We start from the raw sequence: 21628 nt of genomic DNA, 5'->3' as shown, positions 1-21628 counted from the left end.
AAATCTTTGAAAGACAAGTTTTTTCAAGGATCTTAGTTGATTCTGAAAAGACGAAGCTTGTAGAAATTGCTGAGCCATTGGTGAGCAAGCTGGTTAAAGAACTTGCTGGTTTTGATTAAAATTCACCAAGGTAGAAATTGGAAAGCAATCACGATTAGGTTGCTTACAAGATGCTCTAGACACACTTGTTAATGTGTCAAAGAGCAATCATGAATTATGGGAAAAGAAAAGTCAACTCAAGCTGGAGGTTGCTCGCTTAAATGAGGTTATTCAACAACAATACTCACAATATGTAGCTATTGTATCTCAGACACCTAAAGAGAGAAGGATAGTAGAAGATGCGAAGTCTTGGATGGGAGAAGTCATTTCTGAAGGAGTACAAGCCATTGCAGATACAATTAAAGTCTTTGGACATATAAAAAATATTGAAGAAATGATACATGATTTGACTACATCTTTGGCTCAGGAGGCTAATACTTTGAAGGAAATTTTGAATGATTGGAATGAGATCGCTAAATATGATCTAGATACCATGGTTACGTGTGACATTCTTCCATCTTGTGAAATGTTCTACAAATGTCATGGGCTCATGGGTTATAAGGAAGAGACACTAAAAAAGCTCGTAACAAAGTTGTAGGCCAATTTAGAAGGTTGATAGGCAATAGAAGTTGGGGTCACCTGTGATTTGGAACATGATGAACATGGTAATTTGGTTGCAGTTGAAGGGATAACTTTAGAATATACAATCAAGATCAATGCTGATTTATATTCTGAAAATTTTGGTTCTCATACAATGAACAAGTTTGCTTTATATAAATCTTTAGCAAAACACTTACAAGATGCTTTGCCGGCGATTTTCACGATTGTAAAATTAGCATATGCCGATGCAGTAAGAATAGAAGCCATATCAAAGACGATTCTAATCTTCCTACAATGCGTGATGTCATCACCAAATTCAAGGCACTAAAGAACAATCTTTATGATTGTTATTTTGTTTTTATGTTTGTAGATCAAAGAGGATGTATTGCATAAAATTGTGTAATTACATGTAATACAAGTTGCATGTGTAGTGACATGTAATCCGATAAGTTCTCTTTTAGTTAGACTAGGTCAAAGTTGGTTGAGTTGCTCGCACATTTTCCTCCATCTTTTTCTCAACTCCTTTTCCTATATAAAAGAGTGTTCTCTTATTGTAAAATCTATCTTTTATTTGTATGCAAGAGAGCTCTGGAGAAATTGTTGCAGCATAACTTTAATAGTTGTAACATCCCCATTTTTGGCAGGTTCGTGCAGTTGGCCAGGTCATTTCACCATCGCGACCCTCGTGAGTTGACAGTGGGATTTGAGGGTCTCAGTTGCGTGATTATAGGCTTTCCAACAGCCTATGGTGTGTTTGGTTCCGTTTGAAGAATGTATTATTTATAGTAAGTCAATCTATTGGTTCCGATGAGCTCAGTTGAGTTAGAGGAGTTAGAGGATGCTCTTAGTTTTGTTTCGGGCTTTCGGTTTGAGCTCCAAGAATCTTGGAGGGAGTGTCTATTTGTAGTAAGTCACCTTGTCAGGTTCATTTGTGATCTCTCATCATTAGGATCACTTTGGTGTTGTTAGATTTTGATTCTGATGCTTCTTCAACTATTTTCACAAGACGGTTGAATTATTATTATTACTTAATATGCTGAGGTTGCTATTTTTGTGGGTGTTTTTTGTTGGTCTCCTTAGTATCATAGCTCGTTAGAATAGGGACGAAAAGTTTTTAAATCATGGAAATAAGAAACAGTGGCTTCATGTGTCAGAATTCTAAGTTATGGTGGAGAAGGTAATTTTTGGAGCCAAAAGCAATTAATAAATTAGTTTATAATGACACTTTATTATATTTTAATGTGGTATGTGGGAAGCGTCCTAAGTGAAGTTCATTTGGGAAATTTTGTGCCATTTGGAGACTATAAATATGAGCCCATTTGATGAGTAAAGCATCCGATTGAATGTCATGTCCCCATTTTGGAGGCAATTTGATTTAATTAATTTAATTAATTAGGTTGTCCAAAATAATGAATATTTTATGAAGATGACTAATTAATTATTTTAATTAAATAAATAAGTGGTATTAAGTTAATTATTTATAAAGTTATCAAATAAATAAATATTAAAAGGTTACTTTATATTTAATTAATTTAATAAAGTGACTTGAATTATAAAATATGTTATAAAGTCAATAGATAAAATAAAATAATGTTCTAGAAGTTTTTGGAGAAAGTGGAGAAAAAGAATAAATAGGCACCCCGGGCTTCATTCTAATCATCCAGTTGTTTATTTCTCTCTTGACATCAAATTGTGATTCAGTCACATAGTCTATTGTGGAGCCAAGTGGTTTCAGAGAGTCAGTTGATCTTTGGGAACGAAAACTCCCTTGGATTTGCATAACTGAGGAAGTGAAATATCTTCTGAAGGGTTGCACATTTGGAGGTGATACTTCAGTCACTTCAGCTAGGGCATCATTGGGCCTAAGGCCATTTTTAGCATTTTGGAGGTCATTTCTAGTAGGTCCGCAGGCCGAAAAAGCAGTCCGAAAAAAGAAGGCCGAAAAAGTAGAACCGACAAAGCAGGCCAAAAAAGCAGTCCGAAAAAGAAGCTCCAAAAAAAGCAACCAAAAAAAGCAGTTCGAAAAGCGGATCCGTAAAAGAAGTTCAAAAAAGCGGATCTGAAAAAAGCAGTTCGAAAAAGCAAATCCGGAAAAAGCAAGTGGAAAAAGCAGATCGAAAAAAAAGAAAAGCAGAAGGGGCAGCATTGAAGAAAATTATTACAGCCATCTACAATCAGGTTCTTCACTTTTCATTTGGCATATTTCCTGAGAAATGTAGGTTTTCAGCTGAGTACAAAATATAACTTCAACATTTCACTATTTTACATTGTACTTGTCTTTGTTTGCCATTTGGCATTATTGGTATCAAAGGAAGGCTAGGATTTTGCAATTGAAAGAGCGTTGTAATTTTTAGACTATCTATATTGCAACCCTAGAGTTGATGATCAGCTTATTAGTTTGCATTCTAATTGTTTGACAAAATATCAATTGGCTGTAAGTTCTCTTTTTGGCATAAATAATGTTATAATTTTGCATACTAAGTGTTTATATTAATGACACTTGGTTGTAAGTGCATTAATGCCATCTTAGGTTGCATCCAAAGTATTTGTCATAATTACTAGTTGCGGTAGCTGCATATTGCAAGTAGTTAAGTCACATATTTGTATTGAATGTTGTCAAAATTAGTTGCACATTCATGTTAGGTCATTGTTTAGACAATCTGGAGTCTTTTTTTTAAGCATTCTCTTTGATGCAAATCGAAACAAGAGTCATTGTAGCAATCTGAAAAGTTATATCCGTCATATGACACCTTGTATGCAAAGTGTTTTACAAAATTCTTTAAGCCTTCAATCAGCATTCTGAGGTCGGATTTGAGCAGGACCATTACAGTGGTATCAGAGCTTGCTTGCAAAGTGTTTGACGAAATGTCAAACCACTGAACTATAGAGATTTTTGGTGTTTGAAGAAGTTATAACCTGTTGGGGTTATTATAGTGGTATCGGAGCTATTGACCTGCCATCCTGTTGGGTAGATTGGACATTGAATCAGTTAGTTAATCATGTTTACTTCAAGTGCCCAGAAGCAGTGGGACAAGGATATGAAGAAGCTTAAACAAAATTTGAAAAGGTTGGATGAAACTCAGAAAAGGATGAATGAATTGATGGTTTCCATGTTTAAGAGGACTACATCACAGAACAAAGAGAAAGAGGAACAAGAGGTCTCTACAAGTGAGGTATCTAGAAACCTCTACAAGGAGTTTGCAGCAATTGGTGACTAGCATATAGCCGAATCTAGGGAGGACAAAAATCAGACTAGCTTGGAGGAAGATGTTGGGCACACAATACTTCAGAAGGTAGTGGGAATGGATATTACGCAGATTGATAGTAACGGTCAACTTGATACTCAAGTTGAGACAATTGTATACAGGTTGTCAGAGGGTGATGTCACAGGTACTCGGGATGGTTTAGTTCCAATAGGCAGTGACTACAACGTAGTGGGTTGAGATGATGATTATGAGGATGTTGTTGTGCATGATGGTGAGATACTTGGTACAGATGAGCAGACATTGAGCATTCATGACTTTGTTGAGAGAGAGTACCAGGCACAGATAGATGCTTCATCACATGAGGTTGAGGCTGGTAGTACTTCACATGATTTGTCCAGCCAGCTGAAGGTGAGCGAAGACAATATTATGACTTCATTATCTCATCATGACAGGATGCGGGATATGATAGAGTATCACATACGGATGATTCAGTTACAGGGTAGACATAAGGGAGTTCAGGCAAAGTCTTCTTGTGTTGACTTACAGGCGATTAGGGAAGGAATGGGAACGATGAAGTTGAGTTATTTACATCTTCTATCAGATCGTGACCATCTTCTTAGCCTTGTCAGAGACTGTTCAGATGCCTTGAGGAGGAAGGAGGAGGAAGTTGACAGGCTTTCTCGCGAGCTTGAGGACACTCGAGCTTCTTTGGTGAATACTCTATTGGCATTACAGGACTGGGAGAGACATGGGGATAAGCATGGCATGGAGTTGAGTTTAGTTTCATTTTGCACTCCTGATACTCAGCTTTCTGCGGCACGTAAATCATATGTGGTCATTGATAATGTTGTGAGTTCATCTTGCATTCACATCCAGGATACAGGGACAATGGCAGACAGGTATGTGGAGTTAGTTGGTATTGGTCATATTACTCAGCTGAGGAGTTTGCTTGAGTTACCAACTGATTCTAGTTTACGAATATGGACTCGAGATTATTTCATTGGTATTTGGGATTTAGTTGACTGGAGATCTTTAACACTTTTTGGTAGTAGTGATTGTTTGGGTGCTATCATGGATTTGATTAGTAGATTGCACAGTGTTGTCTTTTCTTGTGCCAGCAGCTTGTCTGATGTTGGTATTAGTTTTTATACACCGGTGTTGGGCTTTGTTCATATATCCAGTCGACCATTCTTGCTGGAATGTGTTGATGATTTTTCATATTTGGCAGTGTGTACAGATGAGTCCCAGGATCATATTGGCATTGATGACATCGCGGAGGATGCAGTGGGCAGTTTTGAAGTCTTAGTTTCCTTGGCAGTTTCTTTTGGTACAGAGGAGTTGGATAGCGGTGCTACAGTTTTTGATACTCCGTATGTTGATATGAGCTTTGGAGTTGATTCACAAGATATGGATGGTAATACTCTAGAGACCAGTAACTTTGAGGATACACCTTTAGATAGTGCGTCAGAGGAGGTTTGTAGGAGACAGTCTAGCCAGTGCCATCATGTGTCTAGTTAGTTGAGAGTTAGTGAGCGAGACATTGCTATCGCTTGCCAGCATTTCGATGTTGCTTGTCAGTTGTTAGCAGTTTATGGATAGGGTTCTCCTACTAGTGATGAGCAGGGAGGCAGTTATCTTTCCTTGACAGAGATCCACTCTTTATGGGAGGCTATTCGGATCCTGAGACAGAATTATATGCAGTTGGTAGCCGATAGAGATTATCTTATGGAGTGGGGAAGTACAGCATACGATGCATTATTGGCCAAGGAAGATGAGGTGAGTGAGCTTACTCAGCAGCTCGAGGTGACTTTTGAAATTCTTGAGAGTACACAGTTGGCTTTTGAGGAGTCACAGTTTCATTTGGCTAAGGTGACCATGGAGTTACAGCGACTGCAATCTTTACCAGATTCTGTACAGTCACAAGCTATGGTGTTTGTTGATCCGAGGATGTCCATGGTTGAGATTGTCACAGACAGTGGAGATGGGGATGCATCCATCCTTGATACTAACATTGGCATATCGGGTTCGTTCCCACTAGAGTCAGGTTCAGTTGAGTTGGGTGCTGCAACAGATTGTTGTGATATGCTTGACATGGTGGTGGCCTCTAGTACTGATGGCATGGAGACTAGAGATGTTGTATCAAAGATCATGTGTGATGTTGGTGAGCCGACAGTTGGCATGGTTCCTGCTAGTAATACTACTCCCTTGGTGATGTCTTCGGAGGTAGTAGTCAGTTCCAACATGGTTAATGATTGATTGCAGTTAGTTTCATCTGGATTGCAGTCTGAGCCACTAACTGAGATTGGCGCATTCTATCGGCATTACACTGGGAGGTATGCTCATCAATTTACCTTTGATGACCATGTTGATGAGATGATGATACAGAGATGTACTTTGGTTCCTACTGCTTGTCATCAGTTATGGGATGGTTTGACACCTCGAGATGAGAGTTGTGATGGGCATGACATGGCGATAGATTCTGTGGTTGACAGCTTGATAATACATGACTTAGAACAGGAGTTTGGGAGTGATGCTTCAGCGGTTGTTATTGATTCTACTCCTTTGGCTATGACATCTCCTGACTTAGCTGGTGATTAGCCATAGTGGGTTGTATCACTTGTTCATGGTGAGCTGTTGACTGAGGTTGGTTCTTTTTATCAGCATTATACTACAGGGTATGTACATCAGTTAGCATTTGATCCTTGTGTTGAGGAGTTGATGGCAGGCAAATTTGGTTTGGGTTCCATTTCCTGCTATTTATCTTGTGATGTCTTTTCACCATCAGCGGTGCATGGGAGTTATGGTTATGAGATAGTGGCTGGTGATCTGCAGAGTTGTGTTGACTGCAAGAGTTGTACAGTGTGTGGATTCTCCATACTTGGTACAGTTTCATTCGGGAGTGTTCACCATTGTTGCAGAGTTGGATTGTACATTTCGTATAGGCCAGTGGGATGCATTGATGGAATTTACTGTGATGGCAGTTTAATTTGTCCACTTTACTTGGGTTCTGATGTTCTAGGAGTTTGTGTCTCGTGGGTTTCTGACTGTGGCAGTTGTGATTTTGGAGTTTGGTTGAGCTGTAATTGTCAATTTGATTATGGATTCCTCTTGGTTATATTGCAGAGGATATTACAGGAGCCTGTGTTAATTGACAGTAGTATAGTTCATGACTACATTTGGGATCCAGGCGGATTGATTGGTTTATTGTTCAGCCATTGCTTGGGGACAAGCAATTTCAGGAAGGGCGGACTGTCATGTCCCCATTTTGGAGACAATTTGATTTAATTAATTTAATTAATTAGGTTGTCCAAAATAATGAATATTTTATGAGGATGACTAATTAATTATTTTAATTACATAAATAAGTGGTATTAAGTTAATTATTTATAAAGTTATGAAATAAATAAATATTAAAAGGTTACTTTATATTTAATTAATTTAATAAAGTGACTTGAATTATAAAATATGTTATAAAGTCACTTAATAGATAAAATAAAATAATGTTCTAGAAGTTTTTTGGAGAAAGTGGAGAAAAAGAATAAATAGGCACCCCGGGCTTCATTCTAATCATCCAGTTGTTCATTTCTCTCTTGACATCAAATTGTGATTCAGTCACAGTCTATTGTGGAGCCAAGTGGTTTCAGATAGTCAGTTGATCTTTGGGAACGAAAACTCTCTTGGATTTGCATAACTGAGGAAGTGAAATATCTTCTGAAGGGTTGCACATTTGGAGGTGATACTTCAGTCACTTCAGCTAGGGCATCATTGGGCCTAAGGCCATTTTCAGCATTTTGGAGGTCATTTCTAGTAGGTCCGCAGGCCGAAAAAGCAGTCCGAAAAATGCAGGCCGAAAAAGCAGAACCGACAAAGCAGGCCGAAAAAGCAGTCCGAAAAAGAAGCTCCGAAAAAAGCAACCGAAAAAAGCAGTTCGAAAAGTGGATCCGAAAAAGCAGTTCAAAAAAGCGGATCTGAAAAAAGCAGTTCGAAAAAGCAAATCTGGAAAAAACAAGTGGAAAAAGCAGATCGAAATAAAAGAAAAGCAGAAGGGGCAGCATTGAAGAAAATTATTACAGCCATCTACAATCAGGTTCTTCACTTCTCATTTGACATATTTCCTGAGAAATGTAGGTTTTCAGCTGAGTACAAAATATAGCTTCAGCACTTCACTATTTTACATTGTACTTGTCTTTGTTTGCCATTTGGCATTATTGGTATCAAAGGAAGGCTATGATTTTACAATTGAAAGAGCGTTGTAATTTTTAGACTATCTATATTGCAACCCTAGAGTTGATGATCAACTTATTAGTTTGCATTCCAATTGTTTGACAAAATATCAATTGGCTGTAAATTCTCTTTTTGGCATAAATAATGTTATAATTTTACATACTAAGTGTTTATATTAATGACACTTGGTTGTAAGTGCATTAATGCCATCTAAGTGCATTCATGCCATCTTAGGTTGCATCCAAAGTATTTGTCATAATTACTAGTTGCTGTAGCTGCATATTGCAAGTAGTTAAGTCACATATTTGTATTGAATATTGTCAAAATTAGTTGCACATTCATGTTAGGTCATTGTTTAGACAATCTGGAGTCTTTTTTGTAAGCATTCTCTTTGATGCAAATCGAAACAAGAGTCATTGCAGCAATCTGAAAAGTTATATCCGTCATACGACACCTTGTATGCAAAGTGTTTGACAAAATTCTTCAAGCCTTCAATCAGCATTCTAAGGTTGGATTTGAGCAGGACCATTACAGTGGTATCAAAGCTTGCTTGCAAAGTGTTTGACGAAATGTCAAACCATTGAACTATAAAGATTTTTGGTGTTTGAAGAAGTTATAACCTGTTGGGGTTATTACATTGAATATTATTTTGCTCTTGTTATCTTTGTGACACTTCTGGAGTTCTGAAATTTTGTGCCCTTACTGAAGTATAAGGGTTTGGGATCTACAGCTGAAGTATTGTAGATTCAATTTTGAGTTTTTATTTTGAGGATTGCATTTTCAATTGTGCTGAGGTATACAATTGCCTTTTTCTCTTGCTGTATTAACTGTTGCTAGGGAGAAGTTTAATTTTTCTTGCTACTGGAGATTGTTTTGGAATTCGTGAAGGTATTCGTTGGAATTGTTATATCAAATTGTGTGCTGGTTAATTTGGAGTTATTTGGGCATCATTTATATTTTTTGTTAGGCATTATTTTCTATCTGCACTTTGGGAGCAACATATCTGTAGTTGCATTTGTTTGTTGGAGAATTCTTTTGCTACTGCTAGTCTTCATTTCAGAGGGTTTTCAAAGCATGTCTACATGTAAGTTCATGGATTGTAACTTCTAATTTTTCTGGGTATTGTTGATTTAGATAATAGGGGATATTTTATCAACTGAGTTGTTGATATTTTGTGAAAATAAATCAGTATCTAAATTGGCATTAAAATCTGAAAATTTCAGCTATATATTCCCTATGTAATTTCCAAATATTTGAGTTCAAATTATTATTGCAATATCTTCTATTTTGCTGCCATATTGTTGTATCAAAAATTGCAAAACATCAAAAACAAAAAAAGAATCAATTCTTCATCACAAATTGTTTGAGAGCCAGCAAGGCTCATTATAGTGGTATCAAACTTGCTTGCAAAGTGTTTGAAGAAATGTCAAACAACTGAATTATAAAAGAGTTTGGTGTTTCTTGAAGTTATAACCGGTTGGGGTTATTACAATTGTGTATTGCCATTTTGAAAGAAAAGTGAATACAAAGAATCAATTGAGACTTAATTTCGATTGAGCGAAATTGTTACTTGTGCGAGTTAGACGCTTTGACTGTGATTTGCATTTGTTATCTTTGATTCACCTGTTGTTTTATATTCTTGATAATTGAGTTAAAAGGAATTAGGAAGCAATCAGAGCCAAAGCTTTGACTGGGAGCAGTTGTAGAGATATATAGATTAGAAGCTTTGAGTGTAGCTTATATCTCTTTCTTGATTCACAAAATAGTTAGAATCCTCTACTTCTGGAAGTCTTTGTGCTCTAATAGTAAAGTTTATTCATATAGAATAGATTATGACCAAACTTAGAGTCAAATTGATACACTTTCAGCTAGCCTTTAAGTTAGTGTTAGTTTATTGATATCACCATTTTCAGCTACTAGATAGAAGTCTAGTTAAGAGATTTAATCTTGCCCATCACTCGCTCCATGGGTAAGTGGATTCTTTCCTGAAAGCTAAGAGGAAAGAATATTAGTAACACCCTTTTACAAAATCTCTCAACTTCTTTCTTACCTTGAGTTGATCCAAGAAATGGTGAGAAGGGGGAGCCTTCCCTTTAAGATAGGAGAGACTCTGTCTCACACATTGTGCATGGTCATCTTATTTTGCGACTGGATTTTACCCAAACTATCGGTTGCAAAATATCCACCCAACAAGAGGGTTATATCTTTTGTGAAATAACACAAATTGAGCTCTAGTACCATGTAGTAGGTGATGATACAACCATAGGAGCTAGGAATCATCTACAAGCAACATACCTATCATGCAAAAGAGATCAAGAAAACATGATATGCTCTATAACAACACTAGAATTCTGTATTAATGCACAAACAATGTATTGAGACTAGAATGCATTACAATGAATGAATAACTTGCTTTATAGCACAAACAATGTATTGAGACTAGAATGCATTACAATGAATAAATGAGTTGCTTTATAGAAAGCAGGAGTGCTAAAACTATTCAAAAGTTAACTATTATTTAAAATAGCAAACTAGAACTAAGATATGCAAACAAGAAGTGCATCATATGTACAATGTGAAAACTATAGGCTAATTAGACTAGACTAGCCTGAATTTAGGCTAAACTATGTAAACTTAAGATAGAGCACGATGTGCAAATATGTACTCAATTATGCATAATAATATACGTGAAAATATTCTTGAGCATGTGTGCAATTACTTAAAGCAACATATGCAAGTGTGTCTAATGCAACTAATATGCATGTTTTAACACCCCCTTAAGTAAACTTAGGGAGACCCCTTGTGAAACTTTGGGAGACAAAAAGCTAAGTATGAAATGCGTGAAGAAGTTTTGACAATGAAGACTTGATTAGGTACTATTTACAAAGCAATGCAATTCACACCAATGAGGTCTCTCAAAATAGAGAAAAAGAGAAAATGCAATGAGAAAAAGGGATGAAGGACTACAAATGTTCCCCCAAACATTGAAATGTTCACTTAAGTACAACGGATATCCTCCCATAATAGAGAAAATGAGGATAACCATTCCCCCAATGAAGAAGTCATTCTTGCACTAATGATGAATACATGAAGACAAAACATGATCTGCTGCTTGCAAACAACATTTCTTCCCTTAGAAAGAAACAAATCTAGTAGAGATTGAGGAGGTGACACTCATAAAGTGGAAGGGACAGGAATCCAATTCCAAACTTTACGTGCCTTTGGAAATTGCTCAAACACTGGTATGCCCATGATAGATGATAATGCCACAAAACATTAGGTACATGCCCAATCATGTAGGAGGTGGCAAATCAAGACTCTTCAAATGCTAATGAAGATTAAGATCCATGAATGACAAAGATAAGCTAAGAAAGTTCACATGGCTATCATCAAAGATGAGATGAATTTCCTCAAAATAATCCCCACATCTGCAACATGAGACTCCACAAACAAGGGCAATATGTTTGCAAGATGTGAATCCCTAGTGCCTATGTTTGGAAGAACAATGTCTAGTTACATTGAATCAATGGGAGCTATGCATGAGCCAATGTCAGTGTGATTAGGAACAATAGAAGATTAATATTGAGATGGCGTCTTAACGTGAGGAGTGATAACTGAGATACAAGTCTCTGATCCATCCGAGCATGTAAGACCTATAATCAACTCAAGCATCACAAGAGTACCACTATCATAAGGTACGGAATGACCATTTGCAAAAGGAATAAGATAATCACCTCTTTGCCTTGCTCCAACATGAAATCACCATTTGAGAAACATAAGGAGGTTCTTCTTAGGTATGTAGGTGCTGCTATGTTGGAGCCGAGGCAAAGAGGAGAATGTAAGTGAATGTATTGTAATCACATTTATTATTGATAATGCATGCTTGACCTCTCTTCTTGGTAGCAATTTGTTCACATAGATTTCTTCACATAAATCCTATATTATGTGAGCCTTTTATTTTTCTGATTAATGCCTTATTCCTTGTATCTTGCGGTGATGTTATTCACTACCTATTGTTATAAGTTCACATATGATAGGATTATTAAGCATGATATGTAGGCTGCTTTTGGCATCATTAATAAGAAGGATATAGCCATGTTTTTTGACATTAAGACAACTTAATTTTTCAGATTTGCATATAAGCTTCAGATTTTCATGTTGTAGTTACAGAGATATGAGACGAAATGCTAGCCAAACTTCTCATGCAAATTATGTAAAATGTGAACGGATATGCATCCACATAATCATAGTTTTCCGGGCATCAGTATTACAGTAATGATATGAATAACAGATATACAATCTGAATTCCTTTGATATTGGGAAATATTGTTTACATTCAAATCCTTCCATAAGCAAAATTACTAAAATACAGAGCTACAGACTGAACACAGGAGTGAACATCTGACCTTAAACAAGATAAGAAAGCAGCTCAGTTTGCACAATAAATTACTCAACTTGAAGTTATTATGGGATGACCAAACCTCCAATTTTCACAAAGGAACACCCTTTCCTTCATCCAAACCACTGTATACTTCCAGCAGAGGAGTTTCAAGTCTGAAGTTTAGCTATATTCTGTTCTGGACATTCCAGCTGATCCAACCTGCCTTTGGAATTGCATGAATATCTGTAAAGGAGAGGTGACTGTCACCCTACGTGACAGGGAAATATTCACAAATCCACAATGCTCAATTGTTCCTCATGTTTGTCTTATGCCAAGAGAGAAGGGAACAACAATATAGATGATTAATTTTCACCTAACCAGCTCTTGTGATTTCCATGTCACCACAAGGAAAATTGATCAGTTTGACGGGCCATCTACCTTATTTAATTCATGCAAGACTTACCCAAAATAATCCCTGCATACAAGAATGCAGAACTTGATAATCTTACTTCATATTACCGAGTCCACCACATTATACCAGGATGCATTCAAATACCAAGTCCACATCCAGGAGCCTATGACTTCAGCAATTAATTTACTTTGATTAACTCAATCAATACTGCCAAAAATTATGCCTCGCATAAGGTATTGTATCCAGTAATATAATAAATTGCCATTGCGTCGAAGTGCAAACAGCCTTTACAAAATCAATAAATCTGCAGAAATATCTCTTCAACAAAGACTTCACAAATTTCCATTGACATCCTTTATTAAAATCATGTGAGAAATCTGAGTGACCTCTACAACAACCAGCAATGGCAGATAGTTTCACCATTGATTCAATATCCCTTAGGATTTTCTTCCTAGGGTTTTCAGCTCCTCAAGAAGTTCTCCAAATCCGGGAAATGAGATAACAGGACCAAGCGTACTTAAAATGAGCACAGCATTCTTTTATAACACTCAAGGAACATTCCTCAAAACCTTTTCAAAATATCATTCCCACAAACATTGAACATTTCCGTTCAATGTTTCACTTAATTCACTTTGTGACACTTTATTATTTTAATTAAATAATATCACTCACAAAATGTTTTTTATAGGGTAACATTAAGCAATTAATTTAAATTAGTCCATTAATGCTAGACTTTAGCCTTTAGATATAAGATAAATTTATTAATGTCGAACAAGAGACCAACAAGGATCTAAGGGACTGAAAGATTTACATATAGAATATAATAGGCTAAGTGGTCTCCTGGGCTACTCCTTGGAAGAAGACATTACATTATATAATGTTTGCTGACTTTACAAAGTCTCTTATGACTACACAGCCTCTTTTAGCTTTGGGAAAAGATAAGAGGTTTTGCTTCTATCATTTGTGGACTATGTTCTTAGAAGTGTTGCTATGTATTATGGTAATTTCTTGAGGATACCGATTGGATTTTAGTGGTAGACTTGTGTTGTTTTGATTTCATTGGCTTACTTATCTTTTTATCTTGGATTGTGCTTTAGGAATCTTCTCTTATGCTATTTATTAGCTGTATCTCCTCCTCATATTGGTCCATTTTCATCACTTATGCAGATTAATGTAATTTTGTTTAATGTCAATTTATGGTGGCAAGTTACTGATTCGTATTCTTGTTACGGTTCAGTGACATCCCCACTTTCACGCATTCAACAGCTCAAGAGCTATATATCAGATATAGAAGCCAGGTACAGAATGGATTTTGTGATTGTATCAAACAAATGTGATAAAATGTCTGTAGGTACAAGGTCATTTGAAGTAAGAAAAGAGAATAGGGCATATCATTTGTGCAGTTGGCATAAAAAGGCTGTCTCAAATTTAGATGTTTTACTTGTGAATTTTGACACTGCAACCTTTTGATGATGGTTTAGTGAGTGATGTTGTTGGTAATAGGGGAACAGGACAAGAGGTGCCAGAATTTCAACCAAAACTTAATTGGCTGAATGCTACCCCACTTCGACTTCGCCGGGTAATAACTTACAATCACAAGAATTATTGATATTGTTGTAAGTAGATTGCTACAGGTTATATGTAGTAAATTTTTATTCTGGCATATTACTACTGCATCTGATAAACGCACATATTTATAGGGCTTATAAAGTTGTCAATAAATTTGGATGTGACTGACAGTTTAAACCATAGAATTTACTCTGTAATGTTGGTCAACTAAACACTGATCAATATACATGGAAACCATGTTTTTGATTGGGATAAGTTAGTGCATGCCGAGTCATAAAGAGGGCTCATTTGCAGAATACACCTTTCAGAAAGCAGATTCGAAGGTTGTGTTAGCTCAAACAAGCTTCTTCTCCATCATGTTTTGGGAAATAATATAGAAAACTTAGTTTGTCTTAAAATGGCTCATTTGTTTTAACCAAAAATATAGAACTCAACATGGATACATTCAATCATAGTTCAAAATTTCGTTCTCTGCTACTCATCGGCAAGACTCAACATGGATACATTCAATCATAGTTCGAAATTTCGTTCTCTGCTACTCATCGGCAAGGAAAAAAAATAGTTTTCTTGGAAAATATCGGAGATAAATTGGCAACTTCTCGGGGAAATATTGGGATTTTAAAAAATGACTTAAATTTAATAAGAAATGTTTTTGTTTGTGAAATTCAATAAGGAGATGCATCTAATGAGTCAATAAATGAGTAAACAAACTAAACAAGCTGATCTAGATATATATAAATGCAATATGTAACAAAATCGCGTTCTCATGTGGAATGCTAATGATTGACAGTTATAGTTAGAGTCTTCAAACTCTCACGTATTTTATGCATATCACACATTTTATGACTTTGAACTCTGAAGCATTTTGTTTTTCACATTTTATGCATATCATGCTATTATACACGGTTCCTTTAGAGGTATATTTCCATGCCCTGTCTCTAATCCATTTAGGTGTGCCTACAAATCTAGATGGACATGCATCTATAGGGTCACTGGCAGATGTTGTAGTTCATCTAGTTGTAGAGGAATCTATGTTTTTCATTTGATGTAGAATCAACCTACACATACAAAATGCAAATTGAAGCCACAAATTTAGAAATTTATTAAACATATTTAGGAAAAAGCTAAATTCGATTAAAACTTTAATAACTTTAAAAATAAGCTGAAACTTGCAAGCAAAAACCAAAAACATGTTAGGTTTGAAATGATTGAGAAAACTATTTTCTTTTTTGGAAAAATTGCAAAAACACAGTGTTAGATCTTTATCATTACACTCTAAAACGTGTTAGAGAACATTGCAAATGGTATTCTAGAGTTTCAATAAAGTTAGATGCAACTAAGGCAAGACTACAAGTTTGAACTAAAAAGGAAAAGAATTTAGAAAACTTACTTGTGAATCCAGATTTTCTTGAAAAGAGCTTCAAATCCACTTCAAATCTATTTCAATGCACTTGCAATCAATTGACAAGGCTGCCAAACACTATTTCTCTCCTCCAAAACCCTTCTGCTCTCCTCTAAATGCTCAAAAATGCAAACTGCATATAAGATTAGCAACTCATCGGGCATCACAATTTTATTGCTGCCACTCGCTAGAAGTTTGCTAATTACTACGAGAAGTTGGCGAGAAGTGGCCGACTTCTTGCAGAGAAGTTTCGATAGAAAATCTCGATGAGAAAAACATGTTACTTCTCGTTTTGAAAAACTTCTCATGAGAAGCTTAGATATTTGCCACTTCTCGGCGAGAATTTGAACTATGCATTCAATAGTCCTGCTAAAGCATTAAGAGAATGAGATTGTATGATAGATTCATAGTACTGCTCAAGCATGAAGAGAATGAATTCGTATGACATATTCAGAGTCTTGCTCGAGCACAACGAGAATGAGATTGTATTAATTGTTTGTTCAACATTGTTTTGCCTCTAGGGGCATGCATCATTGTAGGATTGGCTCCTCTCTGTAACAAGCTATTTTTTCAATCCAAAATTAACAATTATATCATCATTTAAATATGTTGCTTTCTATATTTTCATGAAGGACAATTATAACAAATATTTTACATATTCACATGAAAAGAGGAATTAACGGCTATAACAAAGTAACCGAATTAACCTTAACTAATAGATTAAAGAATATTTATAACTATCCATTTACTTGATGGAAAGAGAGATCATTCAACAACAATTAATTGAACTTGATTTAGTACATAAAAGAATAATACCCGATAATTGTGAAGGCTTAAGAAGCGGATGCTGACTTTGTCTTGTGTAAGTCTGTAATAACCCCAACAGGTTATAACTTCATCAAACACAAAGTCTTCTTTAATTCAGTTGTTTGACATTTCGTCAAACACTTTGGAAGCAAGAGATATATTGCATATCTAAATTCGGATTGCTTTCTAAATGCCAAACTTTAATAAATATGCTTGCAAAGAACACACCAAACATCTAACAATGAAGATGCAATTGTTTTTGTATAACACTAATTACAAATAGGAAAATATGCATCTACATCACTAAGACATTAGGGAAACAAATTCTGATATAAAACTCTATATAAATCAGGTCACAACAGATTTTACAAACCCTACCAATGCCCTAAATATCTACTCTCAAACAATGCAAAATGTAGTAGATAAAAACTTGGAATTGCTCCAAAAATATGAATTTTCCTGTAGCAAATCACTGTAGCAAATTATTGTAGTGACGGCATTGTAGCAATGTCTTGTAGCAGCGGTACTGTAGCAAAGTTACCGTAGCAAGTTATTGTAGCAGCGGTATTGTAGCAATATCCAACTTATTCCTTACTTCACAAATTTGGCCCTCGGCCACAAATTTGGTGCAATGAAAAGACTGATTTGTCTTCTCCAACAGTCGCGACCTTTCGGAAGATATTTCACCACCTCAGTTATGCAAATCAATGGGAGTGTTCATTCCCAACGATCAATGTAGCAACTGTAGAAACCCTTGGCTCCACAAGTTATCTGGAAGAGTAGATGGCAACACATTCGATGCTCAACAATGAAGCTACCCTCCCTATTTATTCTTTTCCTCCAATAGATGGACCTCCTTCTAGAAGAAATAAAATAATATTAAATTCTTCCTTCTAGAAGATTCTTTTGATTTATTTATTTAACTTTAGTCACTTTTAATTAAATTAATTAAATATAAAGTCACCTTTTAATTTTAATCTATTTAATGACTTTATAAGAAATTAATTTAATCAATTTCTCCTTATTTCTCCACTTAGCCTTTGGAGAATGTAAAGGCTAAGAACTCCACTGAGATGCTAAAATGATGGAGACATTACAAAGTCCTGGCATTTGGTGGAGAGGAGAAGCATTGTCAGAGGCTTAACCTCGCAACCACGTACCCTAAGTATCGCCACACAATGTTAATTGAGAAACGCCCTCTCTGCGCAGGATTAGGCATGGGACACCACTTGCCTTGCTACCTAAGCATCTTGGTGTTAGATTGTTAGCTGTACAACCAACTAGGTTACGGAGGAGTCCTTCCCATCAGCCCATCTATCCGAATGCAAGCTATCTTGACCTCTAGTGGTCATAGCAACAAGCATGTCACTTACCTACCTTGGCCAAGGGTTTTTGTGGGCACTTTGTCCCCAATCACCCATTGCTCGTCTTGACAAACAAGACTTAAATCTATTGACCACCATGAGTTGACTTGGTTTATTTATATTAAATGCTTATGTTTATTTACCGATTAGTTTAGAATTGATTTTCCACCTTTCTCTTGCAAGTTATTTCCTACTTTCAATAATTATCAGCCTACACCCTTCATCTTAATCTTGCTGGTCATCCTCGATGAATCCCAGTGTGACTGTCCATGATTCTTGATTAAACTCTGCTCATTACAGACATGATTTCTTTGCCCAGCCCGGGTCTTTAATCGATATAGAAATGAAAGTTCATGGCATTTTCATGGCATTTTAATAACAATTTCCTTAACTCTCTGATGATGCCTTTCTTATCTTAGAGGTATATGGAGTATACCCTTGTAGAAGTATTGCACAGAGCTAATATTCTTCCTCATCTATTTAAGTTCTAAAAGAAAAATCATGGATGTATACAACAAATAAATCAGACAAATTGCATATACTTAAGCCATCAAATCTATGTAAACAATTCATTCAATTTTGGACCTTAGTTTGTCTGGCTCTACTAATATTATTAAAATTCACTCACACTACGAGTTGAATCTCAGAGCCTTAAATCATAATAAATGAGAAAAGAAGTGCAAAAGAGACATATGGCGTGGTTAATAAATCAAAGGTAATGTCACTCTTGATTGCTTAGTCAAAGCTTGGTAATGCGTGGCACGACTCCCTGATTGTACACATTTCTAGTTGTTAAGCGTTGGTATAAAAAAAGAGACACTTGGAATGATCTGTAGTTGTTAGTAGTAAATATTGCAGGTGTAGAAGAGAGAAATAAATAGAGAGTTGCAAGGGCTGTCTCTTTCTCAAAAGGACATAAATCATATGTAAAGAGCTAATTGCAGGTAATAGAAGCAATCACAGATATGAAACAAATTTGTAAATATGGAAGCAATTCATAGATTTCAAAAGGCTAACTGATCTTCTGTCTTAAGAAATGCTCAGTTAACAATTTACACTCCCAAAATGGAGTTATGAGCAAGATGATCGAAAGGTGGCAAACATCTTGATTTTAATAATAAAAAGCCACATTGAAGGCCAATAGAAAATATCAATAAAGGCTGATGGAAAAATAACAATACAGGCCGATGGAAAAATATTATTAAAGCATTGACATATGATGGAATAATTATAATAAATTTATGGCTGTGTCTTTCTCAAAAGGACATAAATCATATGTAAAGAGCTAATTGCAGGTAATAGAAGCAATCACAGATATGAAACAAATTTGTAAATATGGAAGCAATTCATAGATTTCAAAAGGCTAACTGATCTTCTGTCTTAAGAAATGCTCAGTTCACAAGTTACACTCCCAAAATGGAGTTACGAGTAAGATGATCGAAAGGTGGCAAGCATCTTGATTTTAATAATCAAAAGCCATATTGAAGGCCAATAGAAAATATCAATAAAGCCAATGGAAAAATAACAATACAGGCTGATGGAAAAATATTATTAAAGCATTGACATATGATGGAATAATTATAATAAATTTACTTTTCATATTTTTTTATAATGGCGCCTATTATAGTTACATATATTTGTATGTGTAGCTATGTGGTACACATACATATATATACCTAATATTCTAAATATACATATTTTGTGTATACATTATATTTTAAGTTTACTTATACCTACATGTACGTCATATTTGAATATATACATACATATATACGTATTTACATGTACGAATGTATGTAAGTACTATGGGTACCATTACACTAGAACATGTCTGATATGCATGAAGGATTGACCTATTCCTTAAGGTGACAATTGTTCTTAGTTGTACATTTTATCAAGTGTGTTGACCTTGTTAGCTCATGGTAGTCACTTAGTATATCCTTGCTTGCCTAGTTCTTTTCCTTTATCATGGTGGTTAGGACTTGTACCTGTTGGCTCATTGGCAGGTTGGTGCCCCCATACTCAATACCTTCTCTAGCAATGCTCCCCTCCCATTGTCACATTATTGCAAGAAGAATTTATCATGGTAGTAACATATTTTTAAATCATTTAATCAAATTCAATTAATCATTTTAGCTAAGCCGATTTCCATTCATATAATATAATAACGGAAATGAATATTTTCAATTCTCATGAATCATAACGATTAACCAACTCTTTCATTTCACATGAAACCATAACGACCAACACACACTTCATTTTCATATGAAACTAGAATGGATAACAAATTTTAACCAACCAACTCAATATTGCTGGAAGTCTGAATGGCCATAACAAACATTTTAATTAAACAAAAAATAGGGATGTAACACTTTTTTGAAGCTACGTAACCTGTAGGCTGCAATCAGTGCCATGCGGTCAAATGCTGCTATTAATTGATCAATTGACTATAAGGCAATGTGGTGATGAATTTTTTTATAAGAAATTTAGTGGATTAAGTGTATTCATGGTGCACTGGACTATAGATAGCGTATGTCTGTTGACTAAATTTGTCTTCTTACTTGATTGCACCATATCGTGCCATTTTCTATGAAAATAAAATGACCAAATGCACTACAAATGCATTAACCTCATATTGTGCATAACATATATATGATGACAATTTGGGCATACAATGGATGGGGTCTTCCATACAGAGAATGATGGCGTACAGGGCAGAAAGGATGCCTTCCGGATAGCAGGGGTGTTGTATGGCTAGCTGAGATTACCATATCCTTTAAATGTTGAGAACTATAAATGTTGAGAACTATAATCATATACTAGATAATATGAATAGTAATCAAGATAGATGCCAGATAAGATTGATTCAATTATCATCGAGCAATACATATAATTGCAGTTCCAATGACGAATTATATTGTTGTAGAGAAATATGGTGCTCTAGATGTGCCAGATCCGAAGCAAAGTAATATATAGACGGAATAGGGTGAGGGTCTAATCACATCGAAACTAGAAAGACATGTAGGGAAGATCTTTTACTTCTGAAATGGTTAACAATACTAAACTCCAACACCAATTCGTAATACAAAGAGATAATCCAAAATACATACCAAATCAACTCAATCTCACGACATAAATACCTCGTTGAGGGAGAAACTAAGTGCTGACAAAAGACATGGCAAACTCCTACGGAAACAATTAAAATGAAAATGCATTTGAGATATGCTAAATCAATCGGCCCATAAACAAATTTTTAATTTATTATTTATTTTGTGACGGGAACATTACATTCCTCCCATCCTAGAATTTGCGTGCACTCAAGAAAACATAGTGCTGGATGTTGGAGAACTTGTTCACCTTCCCGCATGGCGTCATTAAGCGGCAAGTGTTTCCAGCGCACCAAATGTTCCTTGATGGTGCAATTCCACAATTTTCTCTCTCGTAGTCTATGATTTCAGTGGGCTCCAATATCAACTTCCCTTCATCATTTAAAGTGGCAGGTCGGTGGATCCAGGGATGTTTTGCCCCATGACCTTCTTCAAGCAGGATACGTGGAAAACATTGTGGTTCCAGCTTCCTTCTAGTAGCTCAAGTTTGTAGGCACTTCACCTATACGTTGTGTAA

The 21628-nt window shown here is 35.7% G+C and overlaps 1 protein-coding gene across 1 annotated transcript in view; it reads left to right on the top strand.

Moving 5' to 3' along the window:
• LOC149553031 (haloacid dehalogenase-like hydrolase family protein) overlaps window positions 1–21628 on the top strand; it is a 381367-nt gene that overhangs the window by 65786 nt on the left and 293953 nt on the right. Inside the window, exons 11-12 of the mRNA XM_089788543.1 lie at window positions 14100–14160; window positions 14366–14441. Of these exons, the coding sequence (XP_089644669.1) occupies window positions 14100–14160; window positions 14366–14441 (137 nt within the window). The remainder of the gene's footprint in view (window positions 1–14099; window positions 14161–14365; window positions 14442–21628) is intronic.

Source organism: Cupressus sempervirens, chromosome 6, assembly GCF_028749045.1.
Source record: "Cupressus sempervirens isolate cs-2001-9-10 chromosome 6, ASM2874904v1, whole genome shotgun sequence".
NCBI classification, from domain to species: domain Eukaryota; kingdom Viridiplantae; phylum Streptophyta; class Pinopsida; order Cupressales; family Cupressaceae; genus Cupressus; species Cupressus sempervirens.
The sequence above is the reverse complement of the archived record's forward strand: the minus strand, read 5'-3'. Positions and strand labels throughout refer to the sequence as shown.